We start from the raw sequence: 17,475 nt of genomic DNA on the forward strand, positions 1-17,475 counted from the left end.
AAATTTGAGAATAGCTCTATACGTGTTCTCATTTCGAGATATAATGGCTGGCGCAGACAATCTGTCTTGTGTGGCCCGTTGCAAACACAGCGAAGTGTGGTGCGACTGCTTCGCCAATTGGGAAGTCGCGAGAGGCAGCATGTGGCTGAAGTGTGAGCATGATTCACAGCAGCCACCGCAGACAGACCTCCAAAGACAATGCGCATAACTCTAGCGCCATTTCGTAGCCATCGTCGCCACAGAGCCCGTCTTGCACAGCCCTACGCTTCTCACACTTTCGCCATACCATCCTCTTCCACTTCATGGTACCGCTGCAGCCTCCTCCACGCACTCTCTTCGCTGTCGCCGTCTTTCATTCCCTGCTGCGCTCTGCGTTCACTCTTTCATCCTTCACTGTGCTCGCTCGCCCGGTTACACTAAGGACCCCGACGCTCGCTGCAGGAACGGGCAGGAGCTGCACTCTAAAATTTAGCTCACTTAAACTGAACACCACACACGTGCTCTACATTTATGTACATATTCAGAAGGCAGCTAAATATGATAAAAAGAACCAAGACACTATGGTAAAAACCAGTCACCGTCAGTGCAGCATTTCACTGCTCTGAGCAGAGATGAGAAATTTTGGGTTGCCCTTTTCGTGCAGGCCGCGTATAAAATCAGTTATGCAACATGACTTAATGGGAGAATGGTGATCAAATTTTCAGTTTATAAATTCAAACAGATCGCATACTAACAAGACTAAAGAGCAATCAAAAAAGTGAAAAGTTAATAAAAGACTCGGCGGAAGAATTGTGCTCAAATCTGCTTAAAAGAAGTGTAACCGGTCACCCTGCACAGACTAATTTATGTACACACCTTTGACACATGCTGTCCATGGAAGAATGAATGAATTATGGGGTTTTACATGCCAAAACCACGATTTGATTATGGGGCACACCGTAGTGGAGGACTCCAGATTAATTTTGACCATCAGGGGTAACCACACCCCCAATGCACGCGACACAGGCGTTCTTGCATTTCGCCCCCATCGAAATGGGATTTGATCTCGCGACCTCGTGCTTAGCAGCGCAACACCATAGCTGCTAAGCTACCGCAACGGGTGTCCATGGAAGAAGCGAGTGAGATTCCTCACGAGTGTTTTTGAATGTTTATTCACACAAATTTGCATTCTCCACTTCATCTAGGTATGTCAAAAAATAAAATAACTAGCCTTTAGGTATAGATAGCCATTTCAAAGGTCTTTTAATTGAACCTGATGGTGGCAGTGGCACATTCATCTTTGGCATGCAAACCACATTTATGTTTGCTCGACAATTGCAAGCAATACAGACAGCCCCTAAAATGTGGTGCATTCAGCTGGAAAACATGGCATATTTTTGTTGCTATAGCTCCAGCTTAGCATTTTTTTTTCTTGGCATACCTTTGCATTAAAGAAAGAACTTGCTAAAGAAGGTTCCTGAATGATCTGCTTCAGCGAAAATTAAAGAACCGGAGAATAAAAGAAACCCGGGGTGTCTGCTGTGTTTAAATGAATTTGTGGCTTGGCCAAAAAAGAAAAACAGGTATTGCATCTACTAAATAATTTTTTTTTCTTTTTAGCTTGCAGGAAAATATTTGGTATTCTTCAGATTCTTGAACAGAGGTTTTTATCCCATTACAAGGGAGTTAAACAAAGAGCTTTGTGTGGCACACATAAGCATTCCTGGCCAGCTTTCAAGAAATTGCTCACAGTTTGCCCGAGTGGAAATAGCATGATGATTCGCAAGTTTGATGACCTATAGGGCTTGCAGGCACGCATTCAATGGAGAGCCCTGATTAATTAATTAACCTACGTTTGATGCTCCTTCAGAAATTCACTTGCCGATATGTAATCGGCTAGACGCCCATTTATGTCATAATATTAAAAGCACATCACGCATACAAAAGGGAAGCGTGAAGCGTTTGTTAACGACTATATTGAATACCGCATTCTACTATGAGGCATGCAAAACATTATCAAATCAAATCATTTTTATTTTTTCCAAAAATACACATTGGAAATGGATGCTAGGACAAAAAGCTGGTTCAAACAGCTTGACGAGGCCCTAGCAACCATGATGTGGCAGTAGTTTCGACATGTCACATTATGCCACCCACAACCCAAGTAGTTGGTGGTGTGCGGGTACAACACATGGTGCGGGTAAAATGAGAACAATGCCTGATTTGGCCGGCGCTCTGGTTACCTCATATTGTTGGCTTTAATGATTGCAAGCAAGTGGGTTCTGCGTGTTCAATCTAACGTTATTCTGACTGAATGATGGCCTTGCAGATTTGCCCCATTATTCATTGGCCGATTCGATGGCTGAAAATATTACACATTATATTGACCGAGCTTCCGTAGCGCTGCACGAATGTATTGAGAATACATACAGGGCGTCCCAGCTAAAGGTAGCCAATGTTTTAAAAACGACGGAGTGTGCTAGGAGGCTCAAACCAACTCAGTGGTTTGGAGGCTCAAACCATCTCGTGTCCTAGTCTGTGGTATTTTTTTCGTTTTGCAAGGTCAATTAATTAGCATAAACTAATTGCCTAACTTTTTAAATATTGGCTTCACCAAGAAAGTGCCGATACGAAAGTTGCAGACCACATTTAAAAATGGCTTACTGAAGTGTTTGCAATTAAATACCATTGATTGAGCGTCTTGTAATTGCCTTTAAAGAAAGCCTGTGAGATACAAAAACAAGGGGGTGATGCACTACTCCCAGGCGAGCGACCAAGAAACGAAATCCGCGCATCTGTAGAGCGGTTCCGGGACGGGCTTGGCGTTTTCGGTGGCCGCAAGGTACGCGCCAGCAACTGTCGACAGTAAGATATGATAGCGAACGAATAGAAGAACATGACAACAGCGTTTTCCTTCCCGATTAAACAGTTCCGCGGTCAACATTTTCTCAAGCCTGAGCTTCTTTTTTTTTTCTTCTTGCCTTGTGTGTTCGGGCTTCATTCCGAAAGTGGAGCGAATGATAAGTTTATGCCACATCACGTCGAAGTGTGACACACCGTCATCACCTCCACTCGCTCTGTGCAGCCCGATCGCGACATGGCATGCGAGTGAGTCTCGAAAAAAGGCATGCAAACAATGGCCTTTTCTGATCGATCGTTTGGTGGCACTGAAATAGTGGCGCTATCACGCGGTTGTTTTTGTATTTCGCGGGCTTTCTTTAAAGGCAATTCCAAGATGCTCCATCAATGGTATTTAATTGCAAACACTTTAGTCAGTCATTTTTAAATGTGATCTACAACTTTCATATTGGCACTTTCTTGGTGAAGCCAATATTTAAAAAGTTAGGCAATTAGTTTATGCTAATTAATTGACCTTGAAAAAGGAAAAAAATACCACAGACTAGGACACGCGATCCTCAACCTCATTGAGTTGGTTCGAGCCTCCTAGCACACTCCGTCGTTTTTGAAACATTGGCTACTTTTAGATGGGACACCTTGTCGGGAAAAGAAGCTTGTTAGGATCACTGGAGCCTTGGGCCCCCTTCGAAAGAAAATCCTCATTACATGCCTGAGGGGCCGTGTGATGTAAACCATGATGGCCGTCTGGAGGAAGATTACAAGGAAGAGGATTCCAAAGCATATTGCAGCATATTGTGAGAAATGTGCAACACCATGCCTCGATATACAAGGGCGATTCAGAAAGTAATTAAATTAAATTAATTAAATTATGGGGTTTTACGTGCCAAAACCAGTTCTGATTATGAGGCACGCCGTAGTGGGGGACTCCGGAAATTTTGACCACCTGGGGTTCTTTAACGTGCACCTAAATCTAAGTACACGGGTGTTTTCGCATTTCGCCCCCATCGAAATGCGGCCGCCGTGGCCGGGATTCGATCCCGCGACCTCGTGCTCAGCAGCCCAACACCATAGCCACTGAGCAACCACGGCGGGTTCAGAAAGTAATGCCTCCAAGCCCACCATTGTGCCAATAGTACTGCAAACATTTTGAACTCTTTATCATTAATGCTCCGACATTTAAGGTATAGAATGTCATGTGCCTCCATCTTCCTATCTCTTCTCGTTCCAGAGTAATCGAGCAATCCATAGCATCCAGTGGTGACGTATGGTTGAAACAGTGGGCTGTAATTGAATTTCTGACTGTGGAAGGTTGTGCGCCCATCAACATTCATCGCCGTCGGACTGCAGTTTGCGGGGATGCCTGTGTTGACGTCAGCACTATGCGGAGGTGGGCAAGGGCTGTGAAAGACCAAAATCCAGCTGCATCAAATCTCCACACAAGCCACAACCTTCCGCAGTCAGAAATTTAATTACAACCTGCTGTTTCAACCGGACGTCACCACTGGATGCCATGGATGGCTCGATTACTCTGGAACAAGAAGAAATAGGTTGGTGAGGCAAGTGAAATTCAATAGCTTAAACAACAGTGCATTAATGTTAAAGAGTTCAAAATGTTTGCAGTACTATTGGCAAAGTAGTGGGCTTGGAGGCATTACTTTCTGAATCGCCCTCGTACATGAAACGATTTTCATTATGTGGCATTATGTGCCTCATTCAAACAGAAGGAACTAATATTATAAACATAATTAAAGGTGAATAAGTGTTAATTAAACATCTCTTACACAATTTCCTGCCACGTCATAACTTGTACCGCTGGTGCCTTTGACAGTGCCTCAGACAGATTTCAAGGGATGGGGAGGCTTTGTCACTCGGAAGAGGAAGAAAGCTGCGTTATCTGGCAATACTATTGTATCTGAACTATTTGTAGTGCTTTTCAAGTATGAACCAATGCTTAAACATGCTAGGATTTCATTGTTGAACGATGAACATCACACAGTGAATTAAAATCATTCACTAGTGTTTGTTGTAATCTTCGGTATAGGAACAATAAATATTTCAAATAATTTATTTTCACACAATTGCACTGCAGGCAATGTATTGCAATGCATACACTATTATTAAAAAAGAAAAAATTCAGAGCTCTTCCACTATGTGAAGATGGAAGACCAGCGAAGCTGTTCTTGTTGATAACTATACTGAGTTATATACAGTTAATTGCTATATTAATTGAATAAAGACACATGCACATAATTTCGTTATCGTCTCTTATTTTCTCTTTACTTTGTCACCATGGTAACCATTGCTTCATGGTCACTGTGATATACTGCAATTGGTTGCCAACGTTTTCGCGCCCACTCCAGCTACTGTTCGCCAAGGCGATCCTCACGGGCACGCTGTTCTTCATCGGTCACAGAGCGGCTATCCGACATTACGGATCCTTCGGATGACACGCATTTGGCTATAGCAGCTACCCGTCGTCTTTGCGCCCATTTACACGGTTGCTCACGTCGGCACTCTTTTCATGCACATTCTTCTTCAGTACAGACTACGTGCGTCCTGGCCATAGCAAGACCAAAGTACCACAGCTGATAACTTTGCTAGAGCGATGTTGACGTCACAAGAAAACGAGGCACAGACATTGGTGGGTACACAATTACGTTTTATTATTCCGCCATCCACTCCTGAGCCATGGAGCACTGCCGGCGTGCAGCAGGCTACTGTGGATTCAATTTCGGCGATGCGACTTTTTTTCTACACACCCTGTCAACGCATGCCCTTTTGGTCAGAACCTAGCCATATACAGCTTCGCTGTAAAAATTGCAGTGTACTGAAAGACATTTGCTTCCAGGTCTTGCAAGGATGTTAGAAGGACATTCAAGCTTTTCATAGCTGTATAATTTTATCACTTCAAAATAGGCTCTACATAACGTAAAAATGATTTAAGCATTTGACAACACCCATGCAAGTTTATTAAGTATACTTCAAAAACCTTATTCTCTCAACCTGACTGACAAAAATGATGGAACTGATGTTCTGACAACTGAAAATAAAGAAAGAAATGAAGAAAGAAAAAAAGCGTCCACTGCCACATCCTAGAATGGCACATAATTCACACCATTGGCCTGGTCACAGGCTTGCCCATTCTTTCTTTGTCCTCTGCATATTTCGCTGGAAAGACTTATCTCGTTGCAGGCAACTCTGTTTGTCCACTGGGGTGCACTGCATATGCACTTGCTATTATAGTTCTTGACCATCAAACGTGCAAAATAGGTAAACAAATGCGCATAGCACGAGAGGTGTTAGGAAAACATGGTCGTACCACATTGTCATCTAGAGTTCCTCCCCACAGTGTTTCTCTCTGATCACTTTGTGGCGTCAATGTCTGTGGGCCTTGCGAATACCGGTAATAAACTAGTGGCCCAACTTTAAAATGAGCAAGAAGTAAAAAAACTATTGATTCAACGGCAACGCACTTGTTGGGACATAGACAAACAAACTAACACACCAATGCCTCTCGATCAAAAACAATATGCAGACCACTTACACAGTGGGAATCAATCGCATTATGCATGTGTACAGTAATGCCTTGCTAAATGAAGTTCAAAGGGGAGCTGCTATTTGTTATATCCATTACTTGGCATAAAATTTTCAGCCCTCACGGCCAACATTGGCTGCCACAAAAGCAGAGGCGTAACAACTGGGTAATCCTAGGCAAGAGTCTGTTGCCCACTTAACCTGCAGCTTCCCCCTGGTTACAGTTCCGAAGAGATCAACCAAGAAATCGGGCCCCTGGTGTGAAGGTTCTTTCGTTACTCTTATTTTATTTTTTTATGTGAGGCATTCTTTGTTCTTCCAAGACTCATTGTGGTAGGTAGGTTCCCGTCTCGCCTCAATGGAGGCCTCTTCAATAAAATGTAGTGTGCGCAGTTAGTCTGACTCACAAATAGTGCAACTGAATTTACTGTGCTTATTAATAGTACAACACCAGGAACAATCAAAACAATATACGGACACAATTCAGTTGAGCCAAATATTCCGATGCACATGGATCTCTGTAAAACAGGCACACTGGGTCATTTACAGTTTGTTACTTTGAAATAGAGGGATAGATTAAGTTACAACGTACTAAAAGTGAGCTCAAGTAACAGATTAGAGATCGGAAAATGTGCAACAGATGTCACTGCAGTTTTTATGTAGATGTAGATGGCTTGGTAGATGCCTTGGTGTTACATCTACTCTGTTGGCGTGGTATGCTTTTTTTTTTTTCTGGGGTTTTAAGTGCCAAAACCAGTTCTGATTATGAGGCACGCCGTAGTGGAAGGCTCCGGATTAATTTTGACCACCTGGAGTTCTTTAACGTGCACTACAACGCAAGCACACGGGCGTTTTTGCATTTCGCCTCGCCGCGGCCGGGATTCGATCCCACGACCTCGTGCTCAGCAGCGCAACGTCTTAGCTAACTGAGCCACCGCGGCGGGTCGCTTGTATGCGGCTACTCATTACGAATTTGTGTTAAAGTTCCATGTGGCTTGAGAAAATTAGCATGCTCTCGGTGGTTTAAGATTGATCATTCCTACCCCAAACGCAGTGCAATTTACCTTTTTAGGGATGCAACGGACACAGCCACATTATGGTTTACCTGAACAAAATTGGGGGACGAACGTTTGCGCAAAACCCCGAGTAGTATCTCGTCACCCCTCGCCACTGTAACTTAAAAACGAACATCGAAAAGGATACATCGCTGTCCGATGTTTTGACCCACCGCCCTTCGGAAAAGTAGTCGCGCCAGGGTAACGGCGTGTAGTCTCTCCGAAGCATTCCAGACTTTCCTTTTTCCCTGGACAAAACGAATAATAAAACGCTGACAGTCTGCGTTTTTCAGCAAAGCACCAACCCTCAATTCGCGCAGGACACCTACTGCTCCCCTCCCCCCTCTTTAGTATTTACGAGTGTGCAGTAGCATAATCTAGTAAACCATAAGGCTGAGGAACTCACACGGACCTGGAGAACGGCTTCGGGCGCATAGGAGGCAGCCTGTTCTTCAGCATTTGCTTTTGCAGGGACGACATTAGTACGTCGGCTCTACAGCACGAAGCCCTCGAATTTCCACGTCTCAAATATTTACCATGGCAAGCAGGCGTGAGACACAGATTGAACTAAGCAGCATGAAACACTGAACGACTTCGAATACAATTTAGGCACTCAATTCCCTAGTTGTACAGTAATGATAACAGGTAACCTGTAAACTACTGCAAGTGTCCAGCCCACCAAACGCGCACCGGCAGTCGCCATTAGTAGCGTAGATCTAGCCGCAGCACAGCAGCCGTAGTTTCGGTACAGTAGTTTCGGCGTCATAGAGTTTCCCCATAGAGTTTCATATTACTATTTTTTATTTAGAAACTCTATGTTTTTTATTTAGAAACTCTATGGAGTTTCTCACTATAAACTTTATGTTCAGCGTAGTTTGTATGGGTGTTCTGTGGTACTACGGAATATATTGTACTACGGTGGTTCTAGTGGTACTACCACAAGTACTGTGTCTAGTACACTCTAGTCATGGTTATGGTTTCGATTCGTGGCTACAGCATAGAGAAATAAATTCAACTCTATGGCTACAGTGGAGCCAGACATGGTGGAGTCAGACATGCGCCTTCAATAAGTCGAAAACGTTGGCTCCTGCTCTTACCTTGTTCTCGTGTTACTCATGTATCTGTAAAGTCACTTGTAGCTGCAGTGGATTATATCACATGGCGCCATGATTGTACGCCGATAACTTCGTCAGTTCGATTGCAAAATGAAGAGCAAGAAAGTTGTGCCATGACCGAGTTCATTGCAGTGCTTCCATCTCGTTTCGACTGAGCAAACAAGGATGTTTATTTCAGCTTATAATGGGAAAATTTATATAATGGGAATATATATATTGCGCCTTTAATAAATCGACTGCGTTATGAACTGTTCTAACTTCTTATTCCGTAAGCAAAAGCTAAAGCTGCCAGGATTCTTCTAAAATCAACACAGCATAGCTTTTGACCGGATGAGCGAAAGTCAGGGTTGCAGAAAGTCAGTCAAGGATTGCCGGAATACGACTGATCGACATCTCGAGTTGCGAGGAGACTTACTGCTTCGCTCCAAACTGCAAGTCGGGCTCTAAATTTGTGACAAAGACAGCGGAAATGTTCGCCCCGAGCTGCTCAGTAGCTTGCTCAGTATCGGTGACGTTAATGAGGAAGCGGTACACCGAAAAGCGTACGTACATGAGCCCCTCGACGTTGGAAATTTGCAAGCCGCACATCAGGTGCTCAGCGCCTGCGAAATCGAGCACCGCTGCGCTGCTACAGGGAAAAGAAAAGTGGCTCTAGGATGATATTATATGTAGCAGGCTATGTAGCAAGGAAGTTCCTGCAAAGGACCAAGTGCTCCGCGATTGCTCAGGGACATTACTGAATTCAACAGAATGAGTAGGTCAGGGCTGTTGCGCCCTTCTGAAGCACTAAAAAAACTGGTAGAATCGCTCGAAGACGCCTTCAAGCTGTGCTTAATTCAGTTAAAGAGTTATGAAGGAACAGTATCGCCACCTTTGCATCCTTTCTGCAGCTGAATCCTCCGAATTTGATCGGCTGTAAGCGGCACAAGAAAGAGCTCACAAACGATGTTGTGAAGTTCTATTCAATTACAGGTCTTTACTTTCTTGTCAAGGGCAAGAACATGGCACGCGAAAGCAACAGGGAGAAGAGGAAGGCGTGTGCTGTGAATAATGTTCTGATGTACGTGGCGCACCAACGTTGCGACCTTGCTGGCGCTAGGTTATTTATGTTGGTGCGTTTGATGACAAGTTATGAGAGCGTTTCTTGTATTTTAAATATATTCATGAATCTAGCCCAAGACGTATTGCTTTATTTTATTGCAACCAAACAGTGAACCATATGCACTTACCAACACAATTCGTCTCGTAACAATGTAAATACCGTAACTGAAGCAGCAATAAATACAATAGCTCGATTTATCACGTAAACACGTTTTCATATACCGTATAATACCACTGCAGTATTGTTTTATGCATGGAAAAATGCATCTACGTATTTAATTTGCAAGTGGAGCGCCGCGCCAATAAATGTGACCAATCGCCAACCTAGAAAATTGACTTCAGCATATCGTGTCTTCCGAGTAGACGACAGTAACAAATTCTCCATTCTGGATTTGCTTACACTGCTCAAAACGGCATTGTATAACGCGTACCTCAAAGCTAGAGAAGAGGCAGTGATACTGTCTACTATCAAACCCGGAGGCGCTGATCAAACACGCCGCTCGTGTACACAGCGCAGCCGACGTTGGTCTTTATTCTATGACATTGCGCGCAGCTCAGCCGTTATATTATACTGTGGATGGATGTATGGATGAGGCTGAACCCTTTAAATCGGGCGGTGGCATACGCCACCTAGCCATGACTATGAACATATTTTGTACTTTGTGGTGGGTGAAATTTCACCCCTGCCTTGATTTTTTCCACCAATCAGATAACCTCTGTTTGGTTATTTCTACCCGCTTAAAGTCTATTTTGCCTTCACTGTCCCTAAACCCCAATGCTTTGAAAAAAATCAGCCCCGTTGCTTTGCACTCTAGGGTTAAGCCATAGAGAAAGAAATGGAATTTCTTTCTCTATGGTTAAGCCCTTTACAGAAAAGTATGAGGTATGAGGTGTTCAGCCGTTTATCTTCTCCTCACGCAGCGCCACTTTTGCGTCATGATGCGGAGAAGTGGTGAACTACGCTCGGTCGGCCACGGCCGCCTGGATTGGCGCGCGCGACCCCGCCGCGCGCGCCGATCCAGGCGGCCGTGGGTCGGCACACCTACCCATCTAACCACCGTTACCACCGTAACCGGGGGGGCAGTCGCCCCCACAGGTTCTGAACCACAAACGAAAAAATTTTCTGGAAGCTTGCGACTTGACTCTCTTCGTAGGCAATTTTTCTGCGTCGAGAGCGCTGCCTGTTTTCGTCAGGTTCAACGTATCTTCCATCCTGAAGCAGTTCTTGAGGTGGGGAAGGCTGGCGATCCATTCTGCAGATTCTGCAGCACGTCTCAGCGCCACCACTTTAGGATGGCTCGCATTATCTCCTTTTTTTTTTTTTTTTTACTTGTCCCCATGGTTCTTTTCCCTTCCTGCATGCTTGTCCCTATCCAAGCTCACTAAAAGTAGAACGATAACAAAGGTCGGTATAAGCCTAGTTCCTAGAAAAGCACAATTTAAATCGGACTGCAGCCTTCATTCCTCTGCACTGCGCACGAGCCCCTGCCTGCCGGGTATGTGGTCGCGTCCCCTTTGACGGTTGTTTTCGGGCATCTTCATCCTTTTATGCGCGCTCCTACACATTAGATATGCAAATTATACCTATTAATTTACAACGGTCAGTTGAAACCGCGTCAACTTCGACATGGCTATTCATGCGCACGGCGCATTGTTCATCACAGAAACGTACATCGAGATTGCACTGAAATATTTAAAAACAAGCCAAGAAAACGGGCTGGGCTAGGTAGTATATATATATCTATTCAAGACGAATGCAGACACTAACTACGCTGATGAAGAACCAAGTAGCGACCTCGGCTATTTATGCGAGATGCCATATACCATATAGCAATGCGGACATGAGCCGCGCCGTTTGTAAGCATAATCCCATTTACGTCCGCATGACCGTGCTATCAAAGCACACAACCAGCCTTACTTCGAATACTTGGCCGTATTGCGGCATGCGTATACCGGCTCAAAGCCTATTCACGACTACGATGAAATTTATAATTGGAGACTCCTTACAACATTACGGAACAGGCCACCTCGACTATGGGCTCCACAGATGGGTGGAAAAAAAAAGAAACACAGTGAAGCAAAATTCTTTTTATTGACGTCAATATCGAAGCACATCCCCGGACTCACCTGCAATATGAAAGGAGGAGTAAATATTTTGCAACAACTGCACCGGAGTACCAATTATTTAAACAGATCAGAAATACATTTCCAGCAAAAACAATTAGGACAAGAGGTGTCAATTAAGTTTCATCACAAATAAAAATCGCCATGAAGATAAAAAGGAGAACACACCTGCTTTTGATGCCACTGATGACACCTGAAAAAAAGACGTCGCCAAATTTACAAGAGGCTCTACACAACAGCTGCAGCAGGCAACACCACAGAAGGAGTTTCAGAATAATGAATTCTGTCAAGAAGAATTCAGAAGAGGTGTCAGAATTTCTCATCACACGGAAACACACGCATGCGCATGCAGTATTTGTATCAATACTTTATGCAAAGTGGGTGCAGTCCCATGAAGTGCTATGATACCAGTGCCACTGGAGCACCTTAAATCAGGATCAAACCAGATTGGGATTTTATAGTTCAGTTGCAACTGCCTTTGCACAAGCTAAGTGATGCACTGGGGCTCACAGATTTTACTTTGAGTTTGCTAGCTAGCAGGACAACGGCATGTTGTGCAGTTGCAGGCTAGGGGAGCAGTAATTGCTCCACAGTAGACGAAGAATTTGCCATATATGGCGAAAATACATCTGACAAAGTGACTATCAAGTAAATGGAGGCCATTCAAGTGCAATAATGAAGGAAGTGGGCGTGTTGGAGGTAGATGACGATGAAAACCAAGATACACATGTCCGGAACTGAGGGGTCGCAGCGGAGCGCCCGAACAAGAGGACCAGCGCAGCATGCTTTTAGAACAGACTAGCGCGTGCCATGCTTACGCATCGAGCACGCGCCGCCCAACTTTATTTTCGTCGTCTTTTGCAGCCGGCACCAAGGCGCCGGCCGAGAGCGCGCCGACCTTAGCGTCGCCGCGTTGCGGCGTCGGTGGGCGCTACACACAGTTTGCTTTTGCAGGCTTGGGGAGCAGTAATTTCTGCACAATAGACGAAGATTTCGCCATTGATGACGAAAGTACATCTGATAAAGCGACTATCAAGTAGATGGAGGCCTTTCAAGTGCAATGATGAAGGACGTCTGCGTGTTGAAGCTAGCAGACGATGACGATGAAAAGTGGGATATGGTTTGCTTTTGCAGGCTTGGGGAGCAATAATTTCCGTACAGTAGAAGAATTGACTATCTATGACGAAAATACATCCGACAAAGCGACTATCAAATATAGAGGCCATTGAAGTGCAATGATGAACCGTGTATAACCAGCACGAAGAATATTTTTGATGCCTGTGATGCAAAAGAACCACTGTCAAATGACTATCATGCAAGTTTTTATACATTTAATGAGTGATACAGCCGAGAATAATATGCAACTTCGAAATACTTCATATTGCTCTTTACAACCACTAAGCCCTGGTGTCCTATATATAGGACATGACGCCATATCTTATACTGATGTGGTACTCCGAATAAAATAAATATTTTTGTGCTTCTTAGGCCGTAGTAAATCAATACAAAATGAAGAAAAAATTTTCTGCACGTTAAAAAAATTCAGGGCTGAAAGGGTTAAATCAGGATCAAACCAGATTGGGATTTTATAGTTCAGTTGCAACTGCCTTTGCACAAGCTAAGTGATGCACTGGGGCTCGCAGATTTTACTTTGAATTTGCTAGCTAGCAGGACACATACATAACGGCATGTTGTGCATGTGCATACTTGGTCAAATTGCAGTGGCCTTGCACAAATAAATAAAGCCCCCCCCTAAGTACCTATACCCATTTCCGAAAGTCCGAACACAATTTACCCAAGTACAGACAGAAAATTACCTGCACTGCTGGACTCTTCAGGTAGGGGGGCCCTTGTCAGGCAGTTGCATCTGCCTTTAGCCCCTTCATCCCAGACAATGAATTGTCTAAATAAAGCATTACTAAAGAAAGACCACCTGAAAGGAAATCAACATTGGCAATTATGCGTGGGCACAAATAATTTTATGTAGTGCAGACTACTGATGCTATCAGTTATGTGAATTGCTGTCATCAATGTCAGCACTCTAGCCATGAAAATCATCATGCAACACACCTTCCAAGATGTCCTCCAGTATAGAAAGGCATAGACAAAAGAACACAAGGCAACAAAACTAAAATGCTGCTTCTTACTGTAGAAGCATTTGGTTTTCATAAGCATGCATCAGAAAACCGCTGTCTTCAACTTTGTTCAGAGACTCCAGCCTGTGTCATCCTCAAGATAGTCACTAGCAAAGATTACTGATGAGGCCTACCTGATGAAGTGCACAACCAAGGTGGCCCAAATGAAGCAATTCCTGGGAGAAAAAACAAACAAAAACCATTAGATACAGCACAGAACCCAATGTAAAAATATGCAGGAGAATTACTCAGATATCTGAATTTTCTGCACAGTCTTTATAAGTCTGGATAACTTTGATAAGCAGTCATCAAGTTAGGTTAGCACAGCACTGCACAAAGAAAAGCTTACCTCAAATTCAGAGATGCTGAACAAACCCAGCAGAAAGTGAAAGTGGCACTGCAGGAAGAAAACAAGTGTCAAAACAGAACCCTATGAACACTATTAGCATTTAATAGTAAATGCGTCAGTATATTGGAAGAATACATCACATGTCAGAAACACGGACCAATAAGAATGTCATCACAGAAAGGATGGGATCGTGTGGTACCACACACATGCTGTTATGTTGGCCATTCAAGCAACCTGTGCACAGGTTACTGTGCTGTTGTGCAAAACAGCACACAGTTTCATACATGAAGCCTTACCAATGACATGTTCCTGCTGGGCACCATTCGGCTACTCCCCTAAAAGAGGGAAAAAAAAAAAAGAATTATCAGAAAAGCACTGCAATTAATGTTGAATATTTATCAAGGAGTTTGTCAGGAAAGAATACACATCACATATCAGAAACACGGACTCAAAATTGTAATCATCACACGACTAATAAAATTACTTGGAAAGACTGCCTGCCTACCTGTCAAGTGGGTAGCTTGGGGATCAAGCTGCCATCTCTTTACTGGAATACATTGAAAAATATTTGTTACCAAAATGATCATGCTAGTTTATGGTACTACAAGGCACTCAATAGCAGTCAGTTTTTCAAGATAACCTCACAACCGTTCAGAGACTCTAGTCTGAAAAAGACTCATCAGTGACAAATTGCTGCGTGCAGGAATGAGCCCTGACCTGGCCATACTAGGGTAGTCCTTAGTTTTGCAACGGTGCACGTTCGAAAATTTCAAAGACACTTCCAGCCATACCCACCAACAGCAACTGCCATTGTGGCATGGCATGTGTGCCATCAGTGTCCTCAGCAAGCTTTCTTACTGCTATTTTAGAATGGCATTCAGTAGATAAGAATTACATGCTGAAAAGCTCTTCCATTCAAAGCACCAATTAGGCTGTCTTTTGAAGACTTTTGAACAGCATGTTTTCGTGGTGCCTCAAATGGACAGACAACGGTTCCCAAGATGACTGATAAGAGGTGGTGAAGACTTTTTAAAGGTGCCTCTATAGTAGTTCGTCCTACGAAATTCACCGCCGCTGACCGATTTGTCATACAGTGGAGCGTCATTTGCAAGAGAAGTGGAAGTGACATTTTCAGTCTTCTCTTCAAGCTGTCCTCACCACAGGTGTTAGTCTTCCAAATGTAAATGTTCAGCCGCAGTGCAAATCATACAAGCCAACAACGCTAGCGTAATGCAATCTTTTCTGGGGTTGCATCTGGGGTTGGCCCAGATAATAAAATGAAAGGCTTTACAATAGATATTTCACTGGAAGCACCAGCCAAAATGGTGCACTCTACAGGTGTGTTGTCTGCAGTAGAAAACCCAACCTTCAATGTCGACAGATGTGCGAGGTCCTGCAACGTCCTAGTGCCAGCTAACAGGGCATGTTGTTGAACTGGTAAAAGATGACAGCTAGACCCTTTGTGGCAAAAACTGGGGGACCACCTTATTCACGTAAGAGAATTTTGCATGGTGAGAATAAAATTCCAAGTTTTATTCGCAAAATAAACTTTTGTACATGAAAGAGTTAAGGCTTAGCTTGCGGGGGTGCTAAATTACAATGAACAAGTGGACAAGTTTGCGATAGCCTGCAAGCAGCAATTTACAAACGTGCAGAATGGCACACCGTTTTCATACAAATAAAGCCTTACCAACGATGCACGTTACTAGCAGTCACCATTTCAGCAAATCCCCTAAAAAGGAAAAAGACGCATATCAGACAAGACCAAAACACTGCGATTAATAACATTTAATATTTATCAAATTTTCAGCAAAGAATACACATCAGATGTCAGAAACACGGACTCAAAATTATATGTCATCACAGGAACCAATTACAAATAACTTGAAAGGCTGCCTACCTGTCAAGTGGGTAGAGGGTCAAGCTGCAACCTCGCTGCACTGGAATACAAAGAAAAGCATTCATTACTAAAATGCCCATGCAGTTAACATGCTATGAGGCACTAATATCGTTCAGTTTTTCGAGATAACCTCACAATCATTCAGAGACTCTAGTCTGAAAAAGCCTCATCACTGTTAAAGTTGCTCTGCGCAGAATTAAAACCGCAGCTTACGGTATGAAACCCATCACGATGCCTTCACAAGCGGTCATCAAGGTCCTGCAGAGAAAGCGAAAAACTGAATTTTTAAATTATGCAACGGCTCTACCTTAAGCACGAGGGTACACTACAGAACAATCAGCGAGTTAATATGTCTGCACATTGGCTAAGATCTGGATAACTTTATTTTGTATAATCATCAGACTGACCAACTGACGACCGAGCACAATGGGCCACTCACCTACTGCAGCTCCGTACAAAGCACGTGGCTCTTGACCAGACCTGCGTAAACAAAGTGAAGATTGTGTAAAGAAAATTATTTATTCAGCCAAAGCTGTGAAATACCGCGCCGTTAGGGCAGTGCGTAGCACCTCAGACAAATGCCTCATTTGTCTTCAAAAGCAGACCGTCAGCGAAGCACGCCGCAAAACGCAGCTAATGCGTCCACTGCCGAGAATGCTCGGTCTCGTCATCTATTGTCATCACTGGTGCATTGCAAATAATAGTCACAATGATACAAATAGTTTTAGTGCGGTATCTGCACACGATTGCTAGTACGTTAAGTTGGGTGGCTTGGCCACAACGTGGAGACTGAACGACCATTTATAAAAAAAAAAAAAATGAGAACCACCGAGAACAGAAATAACTTGCAGAGTAATAACAACAACGCAGTAGAAAAACTTGAGCAAAAGAGAGGCATTCAAAGCGCTATTAAAGACTGGATGCACGTAGATTGAACTTACCATTCTCAAAACGCCAACACCAAGCAGAGACTTCCAGACACCAACAAACGGCATAAAAACGGAAAAGAGAGTGAGCAACGAACTTCTTATGGTTATATAGCGAGAGTTGAAAAAATAGTTCTCTGCATGTGTTGTGTTACTCCGCCGTTGATGACGATCGTAACAGGGCTGCTACGCAGTGATGCCCAAACGCCTAATATGGTGGTGCTCTCTAGATTTAAAATGCTGGTCTTAAAGGCTCTGCTTCTTGAAGGTTGAAGGCGCCGAAAGCGATTTCGGGAGCCTAAAACACGTCTGGTGTACTGGAATAGGGCACTGTGTCGTCCGGAGGCGAAACGTGCTTCTTTTTTGCAATGACGCCAGTGGTGTTCGAGCACCCCAGT

The 17,475-nt window shown here is 43.8% G+C and overlaps 1 protein-coding gene and 1 long non-coding RNA gene across 8 annotated transcripts in view; both read right to left on the bottom strand.

The window, feature by feature from the left end:
- Window positions 1–8,178, bottom strand: part of LOC119449418 (protein phosphatase methylesterase 1-like) — a 30,284-nt gene extending 22,106 nt beyond the window's left edge. The window contains exons 1-2 of one of the 2 annotated variants that reach the window (XM_037712588.2): window positions 7,834–8,178; window positions 7,576–7,675 (exon numbers count right to left, since the gene is read on the bottom strand). In XM_037712588.2, the coding sequence (XP_037568516.1) occupies window positions 7,576–7,675; window positions 7,834–7,907 (174 nt within the window). In that variant the 5' untranslated portion in view covers window positions 7,908–8,178. The remainder of the gene's footprint in view (window positions 1–7,575; window positions 7,676–7,833) is intronic. The other variant, XM_037712589.2, reaches the window with a different exon arrangement.
- A 3,393-nt stretch (window positions 8,179–11,571) lies between these two features.
- On the bottom strand, window positions 11,572–17,247 carry LOC119449419 (uncharacterized). 6 transcript variants are annotated; one of them, XR_005191191.2, is made up of 11 exons: window positions 17,093–17,238; window positions 16,591–16,631; window positions 16,365–16,409; window positions 16,152–16,191; window positions 15,942–15,983; window positions 14,757–14,798; window positions 14,548–14,586; window positions 14,252–14,299; window positions 14,037–14,078; window positions 13,585–13,700; window positions 11,576–11,960 (listed from the first exon to the last, which is right to left on the bottom strand). It is a non-coding gene; the product is annotated as an uncharacterized LOC119449419 (long non-coding RNA). The 6 variants fall into 6 exon arrangements; XR_007466320.1 differs by having other exon boundaries at window positions 11,575–11,960; window positions 14,252–14,586; window positions 17,093–17,242; XR_007466319.1 differs by having other exon boundaries at window positions 11,576–11,770; window positions 11,936–11,960; window positions 13,585–14,078; window positions 14,252–14,586; window positions 17,093–17,237.
- Window positions 17,248–17,475: the final 228 nt, after the last annotated feature.

Source organism: Dermacentor silvarum, chromosome 4 (genome assembly GCF_013339745.2).
Source record: "Dermacentor silvarum isolate Dsil-2018 chromosome 4, BIME_Dsil_1.4, whole genome shotgun sequence".
Taxonomy (NCBI): Eukaryota; Metazoa; Arthropoda; class Arachnida; order Ixodida; family Ixodidae; genus Dermacentor; species Dermacentor silvarum.